Consider the following 21,003-nt stretch of genomic DNA (forward strand, 5'->3'; position numbering starts at 1 on the left):
AGGGAGGGAGCAGGTTGGAGAGAGGGGGGAGGGTAGCAGGTAGGGAGTAGGTAGGGAGCAGGGGGAGGGAGCAGGTAGGAGAGGAGGGAGTAGGTAGGGGAGTGGGGGAGGGAGCAGGTAGGAGAAAGGAGGGAGTAGGTAGGGGAGGGGGACAGGTAGGGGTGAGGAGGGAGTAGGTAGGAGAGTGGGAGGGAGTAGGTAGGGAGGGAGGGGGAGCAGGTAGGGGAGAGGAGGGAGCAGGTAGGAGAGAGGAGGGAGTAGGTAGGAGAGCGGGAGGGAGTAGGTAGGAGAGCGGGAGGGAGTAGGTAGGGGAGGGGGAGGGAGCAGGTAGGGGAGGGGGGAGGGAGCAGGGAGGGGAGAGGAGGTAGTAGGTAGGGGAGGGGGAGGGAGCAGGTAGGGGAGAGGAGGGAGTAGGTAGGGGAGGGGGAGGGAGCAGGTAGGAGAGAGGAGGGAGTAGGTAGGGGATGGGGGAGGGAGCAGGGAGGAGAGAGGAGGGAGTGGGTAGGGGAGGGGGGGAGGGAGCAGGTAGGAGAGCGGGGGAGGGAGCAGGTAGGAGAGTGTTGGGAGGGAGCAGGTAGGAGAGCAGGGGGAGGGAGCAGGTTGGAGAGTGTTGGGAGGGAGCAGGTAGGAGAGAGGAGGGCAAAGCATGTTTAATTAACACGCAGAAGCAGCATCAGGCCGTAGAAGAGTGCAGATTGAGAGATGAACACAGCCTCCGACCAGAAACCCAAACAACCGCAACAATCTGACTGAGTTGGTGAAAATGTACGTAATGATCCCTCCTTATAGAATGCCCTTTAGGTCCACTTCCTATTTCTAGTCTACGTTTTAGAAACCTCGGGGTGAGCACTGGAGTTGAAATCATGATCACAAAATGTCCATTCCTTTTTAGAATGCAATGATATATTGGTTTATCGTTGATTAATTTAACATACACTCAATTCTTCAAATGCTGCTTCATATTTTATGAGAAACTGAATGGATGTTAATGGTATTGAAATGGAATTTACCCAACTGTCCTCCACTATGTCCAGACTGTTTCTTTGTGCGTGTGTGCGAGTGTGCGTGTTTACCCCAAAACCCATGTCACCGTAAGGACCTGCTATCTGCTTTGGCCCTCATATGATGTCCCATCTGCAAGGTCCAGAGCAATACAACAGAGCTGATGTGAACCAGGCAATATAACAGCAACTCGTCCAAGCCTTCCCCATTTCTCCTTCTCCCAAATCCAGTCAGCTGATGTGAACCAGGCAATATAACAGCAACTCGCCCAAGCCTTCCCCATTTCTCCTTCTCCCAAATCCAGTCAGCTGATGTTCTGAAAGAGCTGCAAAATCTGGACCCCTACAAATCAGCCGGGCTAGACAATCTGGACCTTTTCTTTCTAAAATGATCTACTGAAATTGTTGCAACCCCTATTACTAGCCTGTTCAACCTTTATTTCGTGTCGTCTGAGATTCCCAAAGATTGGAAAGCAGCTGCGGTCATCCCCCACTTCAAAGGGGGGGACACTCTTGACCCAAACTGCTACAGACCTATATCTATCCTACCCTGCCTTTCTAAGTTCTTCGAAAGCCAAGTCAACAAACAGATTACTGACCATTTCGAATCCCACCGTACCTTCTCCGCTATGCAATCTGGTTTCAGAGCTGGTCATGGGTGCACCTCAGCCGCGCTCAAGGTTCTAAACGATATCATAACTGCCATCGATAAAAGACATTACTGTACAGCTGTATTCATCGACCTGGTCAAGGCTTTCGACTGTCAATCACCACATTCTTATTGGAAGACTCAACAGCCTTGGTTCCTCAAATGATTGCCTTGCCTGGTTCACCAACTACTTCTCAGACAGAGTTCAGTGTGTCAAATCGGAAGGCCTGATGTCCGGACCTCTGGCATTCTCTATGGGGTTGCCACAGGGTTCCTTCCTCGGGCCGACCCTCTTCTCTGTATACATCAATGATGTCACTCTTGCTGCTGGTGATTCTCTGATCCACCTCTGTGCAGATGACACCATTCTGTATACTTACATTTACATTTACATTTAAGTCATTTAGCAGACGCTCTTATCCAGAGCGACTTACAAATTGGTGCATACACCTTATGACATCCAGTGGAACAGCCACTTGCATCTTCTGGCCCTTCTTTGGACACTGTGTTAACAACCCTCCAGACGAGCTTCAATGCCATACAACTCTCCTTCCGTGGCCTCCAATTGCTCTTAAATACAAGTAAAACTAAATGCATTCTCCTCAACCGATCGCTGCCTGCAGGGGCCTGTCCAACATCACTACTCTGGACGGTTCTGACTTAGAATATGTGGACAACTACAAATACCTAGGTGTCTGGATAGACTGTAAACTCTCCTTCCATACTCACATTAAGCATCTCCAATCCAAAATGAAATATAGAATTAGCTTCCTATTTCGCAACAAAGCATCTTTCACTCATGCTGCCAAACATAACCTCGTAAAACTGACTATCCTACCAATCCTTGACTTCTGCGATGTCATTTATAAAAATAGCCTCCAACACTCTACTCAGCAAATTGGATGCAGTCCATCCAGTTTGTTACCAAAGTCCCATATACTACCCAACACTGTGACCTGTACGCTCTCGTTGGCTGGCCCTCGCTTCATACTCGTCGCCAAACCCACTGGCTCCAGGTCATCTATAAGTCTTTCCGAAGGTAAAGTCACAATCGTTTAAAGATGGATTGGACCAAGGTGTTGCGTGGTAGGCGCACATTTTTATTTAATAATTTTAAATGACACCGAAAAAACAACAAAATACAAAAACTAGCGTAAAGCTACATGCAGTGCAGAAAGCGACACAAACAAGATCCCACAATCTAAGGTGGGAAAAAGGGCTGCCTAAGTATGATCCCCAATCAGAGACAACGATAAACAGCTGCGTCTGATTGGGAACCAACAAAGAAATAGAAACATAGATTTGCCCACCCAAGTCACACCCTGACCTAACAAATAGAGAATTAAAAAAAACATAGAAGCACCCACCCGTAGCACGCGCTCCAGCAGGTATATTTCACTGGTCACCCCCAAAGCCAATTCCTCCTTCTGCCGCCTTTCCTTCCAGTTCTCTGCTGCCAATGACTGTAACGAACTGCACAAATCACTGAAGCTGGAGATTCATATCTCCCCTCACTAGCTCACAGCACCGGTTGTCAGAGCAGCTCACAGATCACTGCACATGTACATAGCCCATCTGTAAATAGCCCATCCAACTACCTCATCCTCATACTGTTATTTATTTGATTTATTTTGCTCCTTTGCAGTATGTAGTATTTACTTTGCTCCTTTGCACACTCATCTTCTGCACATCTATCACTCCAGTGTTTAATTGCTATATTGTAATTATTTCTCCACTATGGCCTATTTATTGCCTTACCTCCCTAATCCTACCTCATTTGCAGACACTGTATATAGACTTTTTCTATTGTATTATTGACTGTATGTTTGTTTATTCCATGTATAACTCTGTGTTGTTGTTTGTGTTGCACTGTTTTGCTTTATCTTGGCCATGTCGCAGTTGTAAAGGAGAACTTGTTCTCAACTAGCCGACCTGGTTGAATAAAGGTGTTCTCAACTAGCCGACCTGGTTGAATAAAGGTGTTCTCAACTAGCCGACCTGGTTGAATAAAGGTGTTCTCAACTAGCCGACCTGGTTGAATAAAGGTGTTCTCAACTAGCCGACCTGGTTGAATAAAGGTGTTCTCAACTAGCCGACCTGGTTGAATAAAGGTGTTCTCAACTAGCCGACCTGGTTGAATAAAGGTGTTCTCAACTAGCCGACCTGGTTGAATAAAGGTGTTCTCAACTAGCCTACCTGGTTGAATAAAGGTGTTCTCAACAACCTGGTTGAATAAAGGTGTTCTCAACTAGCCGACCTGGTTGAATAAAATAAAGGTGTTCTCAACTAGCCGACCTGGTTGAATAAAGGTGTTCTCAACTAGCCTACCTGGTTGAATAAAGGTGTTCTCAACTAGCCTACCTGGTTGAATAAAGGTGTTCTCAACTAGCCGACCTGGTTGAATAAAGGTGTTCTCAACTAGCCGACCTGGTTGAATAAAGGTGTTCTCAACTAGCCGACCTGGTTGAATAAAGGTGTTCTCAACTAGCCGACCTGGTTGAATAAAGGTGTTCTCAACTAGCCGACCTGGTTGAATAAAGGTGTTCTCAACTAGCCTACCTGGTTGAATAAAGGTGTTCTCAACTAGCCGACCTGGTTGAATAAAGGTGTTCTCAACTAGCCGACCTGGTTGAATAAAGGTGTTCTCAACTAGCCTACCTGGTTGAATAAAGGTGTTCTCAACTAGCCGACCTGGTTGAATAAAGGTGTTCTCAACTAGCCGACCTGGTTGAATAAAGGTGTTCTCAACTAGCCGACCTGGTTGAATAAAGGTGTTCTCAACTAGCCGACCTGGTTGAATAAAGGTGAAATAAAACATTTAAAAAATAGATCACGGCTTTCAGCCAATCAGCATTCAGGGCTCCAACCACCCAGTTTATATATATATATATATATATATATATATATATATATATATATATATATATATACCCTGGCTAGTTACTAATGAGGAGAACCTGGATTCACACAAACCCTGTCAACATGTGGTATCAAGGGGAGGAAGATCAAGAGGAGAAATCTGATGAGCATTTTAATATCTCTCTACTCTGTCTGATATATGTTTCCATACAACCCCATACTGTTTTCTCCGAGGAGCTAACTACCACTAGACACATATCATGCAGGTAACTCAATATACTTTCAAATTGCTAAAACCAAATCAAAACGGTGTATGAATGATAATGGACCTACATTCATATAGTTTATTGACTGTCCAGCTCACTAATAATCACTGCAGTCAGGGAGCATCAGAAATGCCTGTTTATTGTTGTGTGAACATTTTGACGGCAAGGAAATATAATACATTGTTGCCCGAATGCTTTCGACATCCCTGCTCTAGAGGGTTGACTATGTTGTAAAAGTAGGAACCAGGAGGGATTCTTCTCAGATATGTAGATATGCATAGAGTCAGGTCCAAAATGGAAGATAACCACGCATTAGCATTTCAGCCATGCATTAGCATTTCAGCCATGCATTATCATTTCAGCCATGCATTAGCTTGTCAGCCATGCATTAGCATTTCAGCCGTGCATTATCATTTCAGCCATGCATTACCATTTCAGCCATGCATTACCATTTCAGCCACTGAAATGACTGACTGACTGACTGTATTTATCAGAGTGAGACTGGCAGCAGCGTCTGACTGACTGTATTTATCAGAGTGAGACTGGCAGCAGCGTCTGACTGACTGTATTTATCAGAGTGAGACTGGCAGCAGCGTCTGACTGACTGTATTTATCAGAGTGAGACTGGGAGCAGCTTCTGACTGACTGTATTTATCAGAGTGAGACTGGCAGCAGCTTCTGACTGACTGTATTTATCAGAGTGAGACTGGCAGCAGCGTCTGACTGACTGTATTTATCAGAGTGAGACTGGCAGCAGCGTCTGACTGACTGTATTTATCATAGTGAGACTGGCAGCAGCTTCTGACTGACTGTATTTATCAGAGTGAGACTGGCAGCAGCTTCTGACTGACTGTATTTATCAGAGTGAGACTGGCAGCAGCTTCTGACTGACTGTATTTATCAGAGTGAGACTGGCAGCAGCGTCTGACTGACTGTATTTATCAGAGTGAGACTGGGAGCAGCGTCTGACTGACTGTATTTATCAGAGTGAGACTGGCAGCAGCGTCTGACTGACTGTATTTATCAGAGTGAGACTGGCAGCAGCTTCTGACTGACTGTATTTATCAGAGTGAGACTGGCAGCAGCTTCTGACTGACTGTATTTATCAGAGTGAGACTGGCAGCAGCTTCTGACTGACTGTATCCATCAGAGTGAGACTGGCAGCAGCTTCTGACTGACTGTATTTATCAGAGTGAGACTGGCAGCAGCGTCTGACTGACTGTATTTATCAGAGTGAGACTGGCAGCAGCGTCTGACTGACTGTATTTATCAGAGTGAGACTGGCAGCAGCGTCTGACTGACTGTATTTATCAGAGTGAGACTGGCAGCAGCTTCTGACTGACTGTATTTATCAGAGTGAGACTGGCAGCAGCTTCTGACTGACTGTATTTATCAGAGTGAGACTGGCAGCAGCTTCTGACTGACTGTATTTATCAGAGTGAGACTGGCAGCAGCGTCTGACTGACTGTATTTATCAGAGTGAGACTGGGAGCAGCGTCTGACTGACTGTATTTATCAGAGTGAGACTGGCAGCAGCGTCTGACTGACTGTATTTATCAGAGTGAGACTGGCAGCAGCTTCTGACTGACTGTATTTATCAGAGTGAGACTGGCAGCAGCTTCTGACTGACTGTATTTATCAGAGTGAGACTGGCAGCAGCGTCTGACTGACTGTATTTATCAGAGTGAGACTGGCAGCAGCGTCTGACTGACTGTATTTATCAGAGTGAGACTGGCAGCAGCTTCTGACTGACTGTATCCATCAGAGTGAGACTGGCAGCAGCTTCTGACTGACTGTATTTATCAGAGTGAGACTGGCAGCAGCGTCTGACTGACTGTATTTATCAGAGTGAGACTGGCAGCAGCGTCTGACTGACTGTATTTATCAGAGTGAGACTGGCAGCAGCTTGTGACTGACTGTATCCATCAGAGTGAGACTGGCAGCAGCTTCTGACTGACTGTATTTATCAGAGTGAGACTGGCAGCAGCGTCTGACTGACTGTATTTATCAGAGTGAGACTGGCAGCAGCGTCTGACTGACTGTATTTATCAGAGTGAGACTGGCAGCAGCGTCTGACTGACTGTATTTATCAGAGTGAGACTGGCAGCAGCGTCTGACTGACTGTATTTATCAGAGTGAGACTGGCAGCAGCGTCTGACTGACTGTATTTATCAGAGTGAGACTGGCAGCAGCGTCTGACTGACTGTATTTATCAGAGTGAGACTGGCAGCAGCGTCTGACTGACTGTATTTATCAGAGTGAGACTGGCAGCAGCGTCTGACTGACTGTATTTATCAGAGTGAGATTGGCAGCAGCGTCTGACTGACTGTATTTATCAGAGTGAGACTGGCAGCAGCGTCTGACTGACTGTATTTATCAGAGTGAGACTGGCAGCAGCGTCTGACTGACTGTATTTATCAGAGTGAGACTGGCAGCAGCGTCTGACTGACTGTATTTATCAGAGTGAGACTGGCAGCAGCGTCTGACTGACTGTATTTATCAGAGTGAGACTGGGAGCAGCGTCTGACTGACTGTATTTATCAGAGTGAGACTGGCAGCAGCTTCTGACTGACTGTATTTATCAGAGTGAGACTGGCAGCAGCGTCTGACTGACTGTATTTATCAGAGTGAGACTGGCAGCAGCTTCTGACTGACTGTATCCATCAGAGTGAGACTGGCAGCAGCTTCTGACTGACTGTATTTATCAGAGTGAGACTGGGAGCAGCGTCTGACTGACTGTATTTATCAGAGTGAGACTGGCAGCAGCTTCTGACTGACTGTATTTATCAGAGTGAGACTGGCAGCAGCTTCTGACTGACTGTATCCATCAGAGTGAGACTGGCAGCAGCTTCTGACTGACTGTATTTATCAGAGTGAGACTGGCAGCAGCTTCTGACTGACTGTATTTATCAGAGTGAGACTGGCAGCAGCTTCTGACTGACTGTATTTATCAGAGTGAGACTGGCAGCAGCTGTCTGACTGACTGTATCCATCAGAGTGAGACTGGCAGCAGCTTCTGACTGACTGTATTTATCAGAGTGAGACTGGCAGCAGCGTCTGACTGACTGTATTTATCAGAGTGAGACTGGCAGCAGCTTCTGACTGACTGTATTTATCAGAGTGAGACTGGCAGCAGCTTCTGACTGACTGTATTTATCAGAGTGAGACTGGCAGCAGCTTCTGACTGACTGTATTTATCAGAGTGAGACTGGCAGCAGCGTCTGACTGACTGTATTTATCAGAGTGAGACTGGCAGCAGCGTCTGACTGACTGTATTTATCAGAGTGAGACTGGCAGCAGCTTCTGACTGACTGTATTTATCAGAGTGAGACTGGCAGCAGCTTCTGACTGACTGTATTTATCAGAGTGAGACTGGCAGCAGCGTCTGACTGACTGTATTTATCAGAGTGAGACTGGCAGCAGCGTCTGACTGACTGTATTTATCAGAGTGAGACTGGCAGCAGCGTCTGACTGACTGTATTTATCAGAGTGAGACTGGCAGCAGCGTCTGACTGACTGTATTTATCAGAGTGAGACTGGGAGCAGCTTCTGACTGACTGTATTTATCAGAGTGAGACTGGCAGCAGCTTCTGACTGACTGTATTTATCAGAGTGAGACTGGCAGCAGCGTCTGACTGACTGTATTTATCAGAGTGAGACTGGCAGCAGCGTCTGACTGACTGTATTTATCAGAGTGAGACTGGCAGCAGCGTCTGACTGACTGTATTTATCATAGTGAGACTGGCAGCAGCTTCTGACTGACTGTATTTATCAGAGTGAGACTGGCAGCAGCTTCTGACTGACTGTATTTATCAGAGTGAGACTGGCAGCAGCTTCTGACTGACTGTATTTATCAGAGTGAGACTGGCAGCAGCGTCTGACTGACTGTATTTATCAGAGTGAGACTGGGAGCAGCGTCTGACTGACTGTATTTATCAGAGTGAGACTGGCAGCAGCGTCTGACTGACTGTATTTATCAGAGTGAGACTGGCAGCAGCTTCTGACTGACTGTATCCATCAGAGTGAGACTGGCAGCAGCTTCTGACTGACTGTATTTATCAGAGTGAGACTGGCAGCAGCGTCTGACTGACTGTATTTATCAGAGTGAGACTGGCAGCAGCGTCTGACTGACTGTATTTATCAGAGTGAGACTGGCAGCAGCGTCTGACTGACTGTATTTATCAGAGTGAGACTGGCAGCAGCTTCTGACTGACTGTATTTATCAGAGTGAGACTGGCAGCAGCTTCTGACTGACTGTATTTATCAGAGTGAGACTGGCAGCAGCTTCTGACTGACTGTATTTATCAGAGTGAGACTGGCAGCAGCGTCTGACTGACTGTATTTATCAGAGTGAGACTGGGAGCAGCGTCTGACTGACTGTATTTATCAGAGTGAGACTGGCAGCAGCGTCTGACTGACTGTATTTATCAGAGTGAGACTGGCAGCAGCTTCTGACTGACTGTATTTATCAGAGTGAGACTGGCAGCAGCTTCTGACTGACTGTATTTATCAGAGTGAGACTGGCAGCAGCGTCTGACTGACTGTATTTATCAGAGTGAGACTGGCAGCAGCGTCTGACTGACTGTATTTATCAGAGTGAGACTGGCAGCAGCTTCTGACTGACTGTATCCATCAGAGTGAGACTGGCAGCAGCTTCTGACTGACTGTATTTATCAGAGTGAGACTGGCAGCAGCGTCTGACTGACTGTATTTATCAGAGTGAGACTGGCAGCAGCGTCTGACTGACTGTATTTATCAGAGTGAGACTGGCAGCAGCTTGTGACTGACTGTATCCATCAGAGTGAGACTGGCAGCAGCTTCTGACTGACTGTATTTATCAGAGTGAGACTGGCAGCAGCGTCTGACTGACTGTATTTATCAGAGTGAGACTGGCAGCAGCGTCTGACTGACTGTATTTATCAGAGTGAGACTGGCAGCAGCGTCTGACTGACTGTATTTATCAGAGTGAGACTGGCAGCAGCTTCTGACTGACTGTATTTATCAGAGTGAGACTGGCAGCAGCTTCTGACTGACTGTATTTATCAGAGTGAGACTGGCAGCAGCGTCTGACTGACTGTATTTATCAGAGTGAGACTGGCAGCAGCGTCTGACTGACTGTATTTATCAGAGTGAGACTGGCAGCAGCTTCTGACTGACTGTATCCATCAGAGTGAGACTGGCAGCAGCTTCTGACTGACTGTATTTATCAGAGTGAGACTGGCAGCAGCGTCTGACTGACTGTATTTATCAGAGTGAGACTGGCAGCAGCGTCTGACTGACTGTATTTATCAGAGTGAGACTGGCAGCAGCTTGTGACTGACTGTATCCATCAGAGTGAGACTGGCAGCAGCTTCTGACTGACTGTATTTATCAGAGTGAGACTGGCAGCAGCGTCTGACTGACTGTATTTATCAGAGTGAGACTGGCAGCAGCTTCTGACTGACTGTATCCATCAGAGTGAGACTGGCAGCAGCTTCTGACTGACTGTATTTATCAGAGTGAGACTGGCAGCAGCTTCTGACTGACTGTATTTATCAGAGTGAGACTGGCAGCAGCTTCTGACTGACTGTATTTATCAGAGTGAGACTGGCAGCAGCGTCTGACTGACTGTATCCATCAGAGTGAGACTGGCAGCAGCTTCTGACTGACTGTATTTATCAGAGTGAGACTGGCAGCAGCGTCTGACTGACTGTATTTATCAGAGTGAGACTGGCAGCAGCTTCTGACTGACTGTATTTATCAGAGTGAGACTGGCAGCAGCTTCTGACTGACTGTATTTATCAGAGTGAGACTGGCAGCAGCTTCTGACTGACTGTATTTATCAGAGTGAGACTGGCAGCAGCGTCTGACTGACTGTATTTATCAGAGTGAGGCTGGCAGCAGCGTCTGACTGTATTTATCAGAGTGAGACTGGCAGCAGCTTCTGACTGACTGTATTTATCAGAGTGAGACTGGCAGCAGCTTCTGACTGACTGTATTTATCAGAGTGAGACTGGCAGCAGCGTCTGACTGACTGTATCTATCAGAGTGAGACTGGCAGCAGCGTCTGACTGACTGTATTTATCAGAGTGAGACTGGCAGCAGCGTCTGACTGACTGTATTTATCATAGTGAGACTGGCAGCAGCTTCTGACTGACTGTATTTATCAGAGTGAGACTGGCAGCAGCTTCTGACTGACTGTATTTATCAGAGTGAGACTGGCAGCAGCTTCTGACTGACTGTATTTATCAGAGTGAGACTGGCAGCAGCGTCTGACTGACTGTATTTATCAGAGTGAGACTGGGAGCAGCGTCTGACTGACTGTATTTATCAGAGTGAGACTGGCAGCAGCGTCTGACTGACTGTATTTATCAGAGTGAGACTGGCAGCAGCTTCTGACTGACTGTATTTATCAGAGTGAGACTGGCAGCAGCTTCTGACTGACTGTATTTATCAGAGTGAGACTGGCAGCAGCGTCTGACTGACTGTATTTATCAGAGTGAGACTGGCAGCAGCGTCTGACTGACTGTATTTATCAGAGTGAGACTGGCAGCAGCTTCTGACTGACTGTATCCATCAGAGTGAGACTGGCAGCAGCTTCTGACTGACTGTATTTATCAGAGTGAGACTGGCAGCAGCGTCTGACTGACTGTATTTATCAGAGTGAGACTGGCAGCAGCGTCTGACTGACTGTATTTATCAGAGTGAGACTGGCAGCAGCTTGTGACTGACTGTATCCATCAGAGTGAGACTGGCAGCAGCTTCTGACTGACTGTATTTATCAGAGTGAGACTGGCAGCAGCGTCTGACTGACTGTATTTATCAGAGTGAGACTGGCAGCAGCTTCTGACTGACTGTATCCATCAGAGTGAGACTGGCAGCAGCTTCTGACTGACTGTATTTATCAGAGTGAGACTGGCAGCAGCTTCTGACTGACTGTATTTATCAGAGTGAGACTGGCAGCAGCTTCTGACTGACTGTATTTATCAGAGTGAGACTGGCAGCAGCGTCTGACTGACTGTATCCATCAGAGTGAGACTGGCAGCAGCTTCTGACTGACTGTATTTATCAGAGTGAGACTGGCAGCAGCGTCTGACTGACTGTATTTATCAGAGTGAGACTGGCAGCAGCTTCTGACTGACTGTATTTATCAGAGTGAGACTGGCAGCAGCTTCTGACTGACTGTATTTATCAGAGTGAGACTGGCAGCAGCTTCTGACTGACTGTATTTATCAGAGTGAGACTGGCAGCAGCGTCTGACTGACTGTATTTATCAGAGTGAGGCTGGCAGCAGCGTCTGACTGACTGTATTTATCAGAGTGAGACTGGCAGCAGCTTCTGACTGACTGTATTTATCAGAGTGAGACTGGCAGCAGCTTCTGACTGACTGTATTTATCAGAGTGAGACTGGCAGCAGCGTCTGACTGACTGTATTTATCAGAGTGAGACTGGCAGCAGCGTCTGACTGACTGTATTTATCAGAGTGAGACTGGCAGCAGCGTCTGACTGACTGTATTTATCAGAGTGAGACTGGCAGCAGCGTCTGACTGACTGTATTTATCAGAGTGAGACTGGCAGCAGCTTCTGACTGACTGTATTTATCAGAGTGAGACTGGCAGCAGCTTCTGACTGACTGTATTTATCAGAGTGAGACTGGCAGCAGCTTCTGACTGACTGTATTTATCAGAGTGAGACTGGCATTTATCAGAGTGAGACAGCGTCTGACTGACTGTATTTATCAGAGTGAGACTGGCAGCAGCGTCTGACTGACTGTATTTATCAGAGTGAGACTGGCAGCAGCGTCTGACTGACTGTATTTATCAGAGTGAGACTGGCAGCAGCGTCTGACTGACTGTATTTATCAGAGTGAGACTGGCAGCAGCTTCTGACTGGCACTGACTGTATTTATCAGAGTGAGACTGGCAGCAGCTTCTGACTGACTGTATTTATCAGAGTGAGACTGGCAGCAGCTTCTGACTGACTGTATTTATCAGAGTGAGACTGGCAGCAGCGTCTGACTGACTGTATTTATCAGAGTGAGACTGGCAGCAGCGTCTGACTGACTGTATTTATCAGAGTGAGACTGGCAGCAGCTTCTGACTGACTGTATTTATCAGAGTGAGACTGGCAGCAGCTTCTGACTGACTGTATTTATCAGAGTGAGACTGGCAGCAGCGTCTGACTGACTGTATTTATCAGAGTGAGACTGGCAGCAGCGTCTGACTGACTGTATTTATCAGAGTGAGACTGGGAGCAGCGTCTGACTGACTGTATTTATCAGAGTGAGACTGGCAGCAGCGTCTGACTGACTGTATTTATCAGAGTGAGACTGGCAGCAGCGTCTGACTGACTGTATTTATCAGAGTGAGACTGGCAGCAGCGTCTGACTGACTGTATTCATCAGAGTGAGACTGGGAGCAGCGTCTGACTGACTGTATTTATCAGAGTGAGACTGGCAGCAGCGTCTGACTGACTGTATTTATCAGAGTGAGACTGGCAGCAGCTTCTGACTGACTGTATTTATCAGAGTGAGACTGGCAGCAGCGTCTGACTGACTGTATTTATCAGAGTGAGACTGGCAGCAGCGTCTGACTGACTGTATTTATCAGAGTGAGACTGGCAGCAGCGTCTGACTGACTGTATTTATCAGAGTGAGACTGGCAGCAGCGTCTGACTGACTGTATTTATCAGAGTGAGACTGGCAGCAGCTTCTGACTGACTGTATTTATCAGAGTGAGACTGGCAGCAGCGTCTGACTGACTGTATTTATCAGAGTGAGACTGGCAGCAGCGTCTGACTGACTGTATTTATCAGAGTGAGACTGGCAGCAGCGTCTGACTGACTGTATTTATCAGAGTGAGACTGGCAGCAGCGTCTGACTGATTGTATTTATCAGAGTGAGACTGGCAGCAGCTTCTGACTGACTGTATTTATCAGAGTGAGACTGGCAGCAGCGTCTGACTGACTGTATTTATCAGAGTGAGACTGGCAGCAGCGTCTGACTGACTGTATCCATCAGAGTGAGACTGGCAGCAGCGTCTGACTGACTGTATTTATCAGAGTGAGACTGGCAGCAGCGTCTGACTGACTGTATTTATCAGAGTGAGACTGGCAGCAGCTTCTGACTGACTGTATTTATCAGAGTGAGACTGGCAGCAGCGTCTGACTGACTGTATTTATCAGAGTGAGACTGGCAGCAGCTTCTGACTGACTGTATTTATCAGAGTGAGACTGGCAGCAGCGTCTGACTGACTGTATTTATCAGAGTGAGACTGGCAGCAGCGTCTGACTGACTGTATTTATCAGAGTGAGACTGGCAGCAGCTTCTGACTGACTGTATTTATCAGAGTGAGACTGGCAGCAGCTTCTGACTGACTGTATTTATCAGAGTGAGACTGGCAGCAGCTTCTGACTGACTGTATTTATCAGAGTGAGACTGGCAGCAGCGTCTGACTGACTGTATTTATCAGAGTGAGACTGGCAGCAGCGTCTGACTGACTGTATTTATCAGAGTGAGACTGGCAGCAGCGTCTGACTGACTGTATTTATCAGAGTGAGACTGGCAGCAGCTTCTGACTGACTGTATTTATCAGAGTGAGACTGGCAGCAGCTTCTGACTGACTGTATTTATCAGAGTGAGACTGGCAGCAGCGTCTGACTGACTGTATTTATCAGAGTGAGACTGGCAGCAGCGTCTGCCTGACTGTATTTATCAGAGTGAGACTGGCAGCAGCGTCTGACTGACTGTATTTATCAGAGTGAGACTGGCAGCAGCGTCTGACTGACTGTATTTATCAGAGTGAGACTGGCAGCAGCGTCTGACTGACTGTATTTATCAGAGTGAGACTGGCAGCAACGTCTGACTGACTGTATTTATCAGAGTGAGACTGGCAGCAGCTTCTGACTGACTGTATCCATCAGCCTTTCCTTTCTGTGTTTATCTCCCCACTTGCAAAACAACCTTCAGCAAACCCTGGGAGATTTTCTTGCGCTTTTCACACGTTGACATCTGGTGCTACAGTGAAATCTAATCTCCGCACTGGTTGAGGCACCAGGTGTACTGCCGGCATTGGCACGGCGTTTAACCCCTTGCTCACCACTGGGATCCAGGATCCAACATGCCTCTTCTCCTCTGTCTCTGTTATCTTTTATTCATGGTGTAACAGCAACACAGGACTATACAGTATTCAGTATTCACCTGTCATGTAGACCTGTCATCTAGACCATGTAGACCTGTCATCTAGACCATGTAGACCTGTCATCTAGACCATGTAGACCTGTCATCTAGACCATGTCGACCTGTCATCTAGACCATGTAGACCTGTCATCTAGACCATGTAGACCTGTCATCTAGACCATGTAGACCTGTCATCTAGACCATGTAGACCTGTCATCTAGACCATGTAGATCTGTCATCTAGACCATGTAGACCTGTCATCTAGACTATGTAGACCTGTCATCTAGACCTGTCATCTAGACCATGTAGACCTGTCATCTAGACCTGTCATCTAGACCATGTAGACCTGTCATCTAGACCTGTCATCTAGATCATGTAGACCTGTCATCTAGACCATGTAGACCTGTCATCTAGACTATGTAGACCTGTCATCTAGACGTGTCATCTAGACCATGTAGACCTGTCATCTAGACCATGTAGACCTGTCATCTAGACCATGTAGACCTGTCATCTAGACCATGTCGACCTGTCATCTAGACCATGTAGACCTGTCATCTAGACCATGTAGACCTGTCATCTAGACCATGTAGACCTGTCATCTAGACCATGTAGACCTGTCATCTAGACCTGTCATCTAGACCATGTAGATCTGTCATCTAGACCATGTAGACCTGTCATCTAGACTATGTAGACCTGTCATCTAGACCTGTCATCTAGACCATGTAGACCTGTCATCTAGACCTGTCATCTAGACCATGTAGACCTGTCATCTAGACCTGTCATCTAGACCATGTAGACCTGTCATCTAGACCATGTAGACCTGTCATCTAGACTATGTAGACCTGTCATCTAGACGTGTCATCTAGACCATGTAGACCTGTCATCTAGACCATGTAGACCTGTCATCAAGACCATCTAGAGCTGTCATCAAGACCACCTAGACCTGTCACCTAGACCATCTGGACCTGTCATCTAGACCTGTAATCTAGACCATCTAGGCTTGTCATCTACACCTGTCATCTAGACCATCTAGACCTGTCATCTAGACCATCTAGACCTGTCATCTAGACCATGTAGACCTGTCATCTAGACCATCTATACCTGTCATCTCGTCCATGTAGACCTGTCATCTAGACCATCTAGAACGGTCAACTAGACTTGTCATCTAGGCCATCTAGACCTGTCATCTAGACCTGTCATCTAGACCATGTAAACCTGTCATCTACACCATGTAGACCTGTCATCTAGACCATGTGGACCTAACATCTAGACCTGTCATCTAGACCTGACATCTAGACCTGTCATCTAGACCATGTAAACCTGTCATCTAGACCATGTAGACCTGTCATCTAGACCATCTAGAACGGTCAACTAGACTTGTCATCTAGACCATGTAGACCTGTCATCTAGGCCATCTAGACCTTTTATCTAGACCTGTCACCTAGACCATGTAGACCTGTCAGCGAGACCATGTAGAACTGTAATCTAGATCATGTTGACCTGTCATCTAGACCATGTAGACCTGTCATCTAGACCATGTAGACCTGTCATCTAGACCATGTAGACCTGTCATCTAGACCATGTTGACCTGTCATCTAGACCATGTAGACCTGTCACCGAGACCATGTAGACCTGTCAGCTAGACCATGTAGACCTGTCATCTAGACCATGTAGACCTGTCATCTAGACCATGTAGACCTGTCATCTAGACCATGTAGACCTGTCATCAAGACCATCTAGACCTGTCACCTAGACCATCTGGACCTGTCCTCTAGACCTGTAATCTAGACCATGTAGACCTGTCATCTAGACCTGTCATCTAGGCCATCTACACATTTTATCTAGACCTGTCACCTAGACCATGTAGACCTGTCAGCGAGACCATGTAGACCTGTCATCTAGACCATGTAGACCTGTCATCTAGACCATGTTGACCTGTCATCTAGACCATGTAGACCTGTCATCTAGACCATGTAGACCTGTCATCTAGACCATGTAGACCTGTCATCTAGACCATGTAGACCTGTCACCGAGACCATGTAGACCTGTCAGCTAGACCATGTAGACCTGTCACCTAGACCATGTAGACCTGTCATCTAGACCATGTAGACCTGTCATCTAGACCATCTAGTCCAGATGACTGGCACAAAACAAAAGCATGCAGGTCTAGATGACTGGCACAAAACAAAAGCATGCAGGTCTAGATGACTGGCACAAAACAAAAGCATGCAGGTCTAGATGACTGGCACAAAACAAAAGCATGCAGGTCTAGATGACTGGCACAAAACAAAAGCATGCAGGTCTAGATGACTGGCACAAAACAAAAGCATGCAGGTCTAGATGACTGGCACAAAACAAAAGCATGCAGGTCCAGATGACTGGCACAAAACAAAAGCATGCAGGTCCAGATGACTGGCACAAAACAAAAGCATGCAGGTCTAGATGACTGGCACAAAACAAAAGCATGCAGGTCTAGAAGACTGGCACAAAACAAAAGCATGCAGGTCTAGATGACTGGCACAAAACAAAAGCATGCAGGTCTAGATGACTGGCACAAAACAAAAGCATGCAGGTCCAGATGACTGGCACAAAACAAAAGCATGCAGGTCTAGATGACTGGCACAAAACAAAAGCATGCAGGTCTAGATGACTGGCACAAAACAAAAGCATGCAGGTCCAGATGACTGGCACAAAACAAAAGCATGCAGGTCCAGATGACTGGCACAAAACAAAAGCATGCAGGTCTAGATGACTGTTACAAAACAAAAGCATGCAGGTCTAGATGACTGGCACAAAACAAACGCATGCAGGTCTAGATGACTGGCACAAAACAAAAGCATGCAGGTTGACTGTAGCTACATCTACTGGGAGGTCTTTACATTATTCAGTTTGATGGTAAGCAGTCAAATCACCTGATACCAATATCAATTTAGTGTGATTGCTATGTGCAGAGTAGTGTGTTGTAGTGTTGTAGTGTAGTGTAGTGTTGTGTAGAGTAGTGTAGTGTAGAGTAGAGTAGTGTAGTGTAGTGTAGTGTAGTGTAGTGTAGTGTAGTGTAGTGTAGAGTAGAGTAGAGTAGTGTAGTGTAGTGTTGTGTAGTGTAGAGTAGTGTAGAGTAGTGTAGTGTAGTGTCGAGTAGTGTAGTGTATTGTAGTGTATAGTAGTGTCGTGTGTGTGCGTAGTAACAGTACTGTGTACTCACTCTTTCCTCCAGGTTTATTGGTGCACAGCATAGCAGCGGGGCTCTCCTGCTCTCTGTAGGGGAACTGCAGTGTGGTGTCCAGGCTCCGGAAGCCTTCCCTCAGGGAGTAATGTTGATAGTACTCAATCAGTTCCTGCACGCCCACACACCCAGGCAAACATTCTCACAGTTAGCAAAATAGCCTTAAAAACACAACTTCTATGAAAATGATGTGTGAAAAATAATAGTGTACTTTATATCGTTATAAATCTTTTTAAACACTCCCCCTGTCCAATTACAAATTACCTTTAAGTGAAAATGTGTCAGGTAGTTTTACATTTTATGAAAAGTTTGGCAACAATAAAAGTAGGCTATGTGTAAAGAATAGGACTACAGAATAGGACTACAGAAGAGGACTACAGAATATGACTACAGAAGAGGACTACAGAATATGACTACAGAAGAGGACTACAGAAGAGGACTACAGAAGAGGACTACGGAAGAAGACTACAGAAGAAGACTACAGAAGAGGACTACAGAAGAGGACTACAGAAGAGGACTATGGAAGAAGACTACAGAAGAGGACTACAGAAGAGGACTATGGAAGAAGACTACAGAAGAGGACTACAGAAGAGGACTACGGAAGAAGACTACAGAAGAAGACTACAGAAGAGGACTACAGAAGAGGACTATGGAAGAAGACTACAGAAGAAGACTACAGAAGAGGACTACAGAAGAAGACTACAGAAGAGGACTACAGAAGAGGACTATGGAAGAAGACTACAGAATAAGACTACAGAAGAGGACTACAGAAGAGGACTACAGAAGAGGACTACAGAAGAGGACTACAGAAGAGGACTACGGAAAAAGACTACAGAAGAAGACTACAGAAGAGGACTACAGAAGAGGACTACAGAAGAAGACTACGGAAGAAGACTACAGAAGAGGACTACAGAAGAGGACTACAGAAGAAGACTACAGAAGAAGACTACAGAAGAGGACTACAGAAGAGGACTACGGAAGAGGACTACAGAAGAGGACTACAGAAGAGGACTACAGAAGAGGACTACAGAAGAGGACTAACAGTAAAACTGTCCTTTGTAAAGCATAGCTAAAGCCAACATAATATTGGGTGAATAGAAGGGAGAGAACACATCCAATCCACCCTGGACCAATCCCTGTCTATAACTCTCTACAAGGCCTACAGGCAGTGAGGTAAAGCACACCGGTAAACCACACCGGTAAACCACACCGGTAAACCAACTCTAATTGCAGCCATTTTCACACAGCAAGCAGCTAAAATAAGATTCATGTTTTGACACATTATTCTGAGATATGCTACGAGTGAGTTATTTCTGTATGAAATGCATTGTGGGTGTTGTAAAAGGAAACAGACTCACTAATATACTCCCGAACTTGTTGTTCTCTGCGATGTGAAAGCAGCCGTCCCTGTTCAGGATCTTGATGTGCTTCACGTCGTTGCTGTACCTGTAACCCATTAATAAGTGATGAGTGTAATTTTCTGGTGATCATTGAGATCGATGTTGATAGACCGGGGCACCATTCCTCGCTACCCCTTGGTATTTCAGGAGCCAGGCGGGAGGTGGAGACTGACAAAGGGACAGTCACCCTCCATTTAGGGGGGCCTGAGTAGGACCAAGTGGGGCAGGGGGAGGGGATAATGGAGGGTATAGAGACACCGAGCCCTGTCCTCTCTTGATCTCTATAATTCTCCATCATTATTCTCTTATCTCCCTCTCAGAGCAGTAATACCCTTAATAACGTGGCCTAATCCATATTCTACACACTAAAACAAACCCCAGTGACAGGTCAATTGTACACTGACATTTTGACTGACTGGCTGGGTCCTCTTGGCTCGACTCTAGTGGTTGTATCTTGTGGAAGGAAGGTGGCAGGGCCTCAGTAGAACAGTGTAGCTTGTAGAAGGAAGGTGGCAGGGCCTCAGTAGAATATTGTAGCTTGTAGAAGGAAGATGGCAGGGCCTCAGTAGAACAGTGTAGCTTGTAGAAGGAAGATGGCAGGGCCTCAGTAGAACAGTGTAGCTTGTAGAAGGAAGATGGCAGGGCCTCAGTAGAACAGTGTAGCTTGTAGAAGGAAGGTGGCAGGGCCTCAGTAGAACAGTGTAGCTTGTAGAAGGAAGATGGCAGGGCCTCAGTAGAACAGTGTAGCTTGTGGAAGGAAGATGGCAGGGCCTCAGTAGAACAGTGTAGCTTGTAGAAGGAAGGTGGCAGGGCCTCAGTAGAACAGTGTAGCTTGTAGAAGGAAGGTGGCAGGGCCTCAGTAGAATATTGTAGCTTGTAGAAGGAAGATGGCAGGGCCTCAGTAGAACAGTGTAGCTTGTGGCAGGGCCTCAAGGAAGATGGCAGGGCCTCAGTAGAACAGTGTAGCTTGTAGAAGGAAGATGGCAGGGCCTCAGTAGAACAGTGTAGCTTGTAGAAGGAAGGTGGCAGGGCCTCAGTAGAACAGTGTAGCTTGTAGAAGGAAGGTGGCAGGGCCTCAGTAGAACAGTGTAGCTTGTGGAAGGAAGATGGCAGGGCCTCAGTAGAACAGTGTAGCTTGTGGAAGGAAGGTGGCAGGGCCTCAGTAGAACAGTGTAGCTTGTAGAAGGAAGGTGGCAGGGCCTCAGTAGAACAGTGTAGCTTGTAGAAGGAAGGTGGCAGGGCCTCAGTAGAACAGTGTAGCTTGTAGAAGGAAGGTGGCAGGGCCTCAGTAGAACAGTGTAGCTTGTAGAAGGAAGATGGCAGGGCCTCAGTAGAACAGTGTAGCTTGTAGAAGGAAGATGGCAGGGCCTCAGTAGAACAGTGTAGCTTGTAGAAGGAAGATGGCAGGGCCTCAGTAGAACAGTGTAGCTTGTAGAAGGAAGGTGGCAG

The 21,003-nt window shown here is 46.7% G+C and overlaps 1 protein-coding gene and 1 long non-coding RNA gene across 5 annotated transcripts in view; both read right to left on the reverse strand.

Annotated features, from left to right (window-relative positions):
• Nucleotides 1-21,003, reverse strand: part of LOC118372903 (guanine nucleotide exchange factor VAV3-like) — a 257,830-nt gene that overhangs the window by 13,280 nt on the left and 223,547 nt on the right. For both annotated transcript variants that reach the window (XM_052499406.1, XM_052499404.1), the window contains exons 24-25: nt 19,513-19,600; nt 18,134-18,266 (exon numbers count right to left, since the gene is read on the reverse strand). In XM_052499406.1, the coding sequence (XP_052355366.1) occupies nt 18,134-18,266; nt 19,513-19,600 (221 nt within the window). The remainder of the gene's footprint in view (nt 1-18,133; nt 18,267-19,512; nt 19,601-21,003) is intronic.
• Nucleotides 3,473-4,459, reverse strand: LOC127916721 (uncharacterized). 3 transcript variants are annotated; one of them, XR_008095683.1, is made up of 4 exons: nt 4,309-4,459; nt 4,210-4,275; nt 4,012-4,176; nt 3,473-3,813 (listed from the first exon to the last, which is right to left on the reverse strand). It is a non-coding gene; the product is annotated as an uncharacterized LOC127916721 (long non-coding RNA). The 3 variants fall into 3 exon arrangements; XR_008095682.1 differs by lacking the exon at nt 4,309-4,459 and having other exon boundaries at nt 4,210-4,300; XR_008095681.1 differs by lacking the exon at nt 4,210-4,275 and having other exon boundaries at nt 3,477-3,813.

The sequence above is a fragment of the Oncorhynchus keta genome, chromosome 4 (assembly GCF_023373465.1).
Source record: "Oncorhynchus keta strain PuntledgeMale-10-30-2019 chromosome 4, Oket_V2, whole genome shotgun sequence".
NCBI lineage: Eukaryota > Metazoa > Chordata > Actinopteri > Salmoniformes > Salmonidae > Oncorhynchus > Oncorhynchus keta.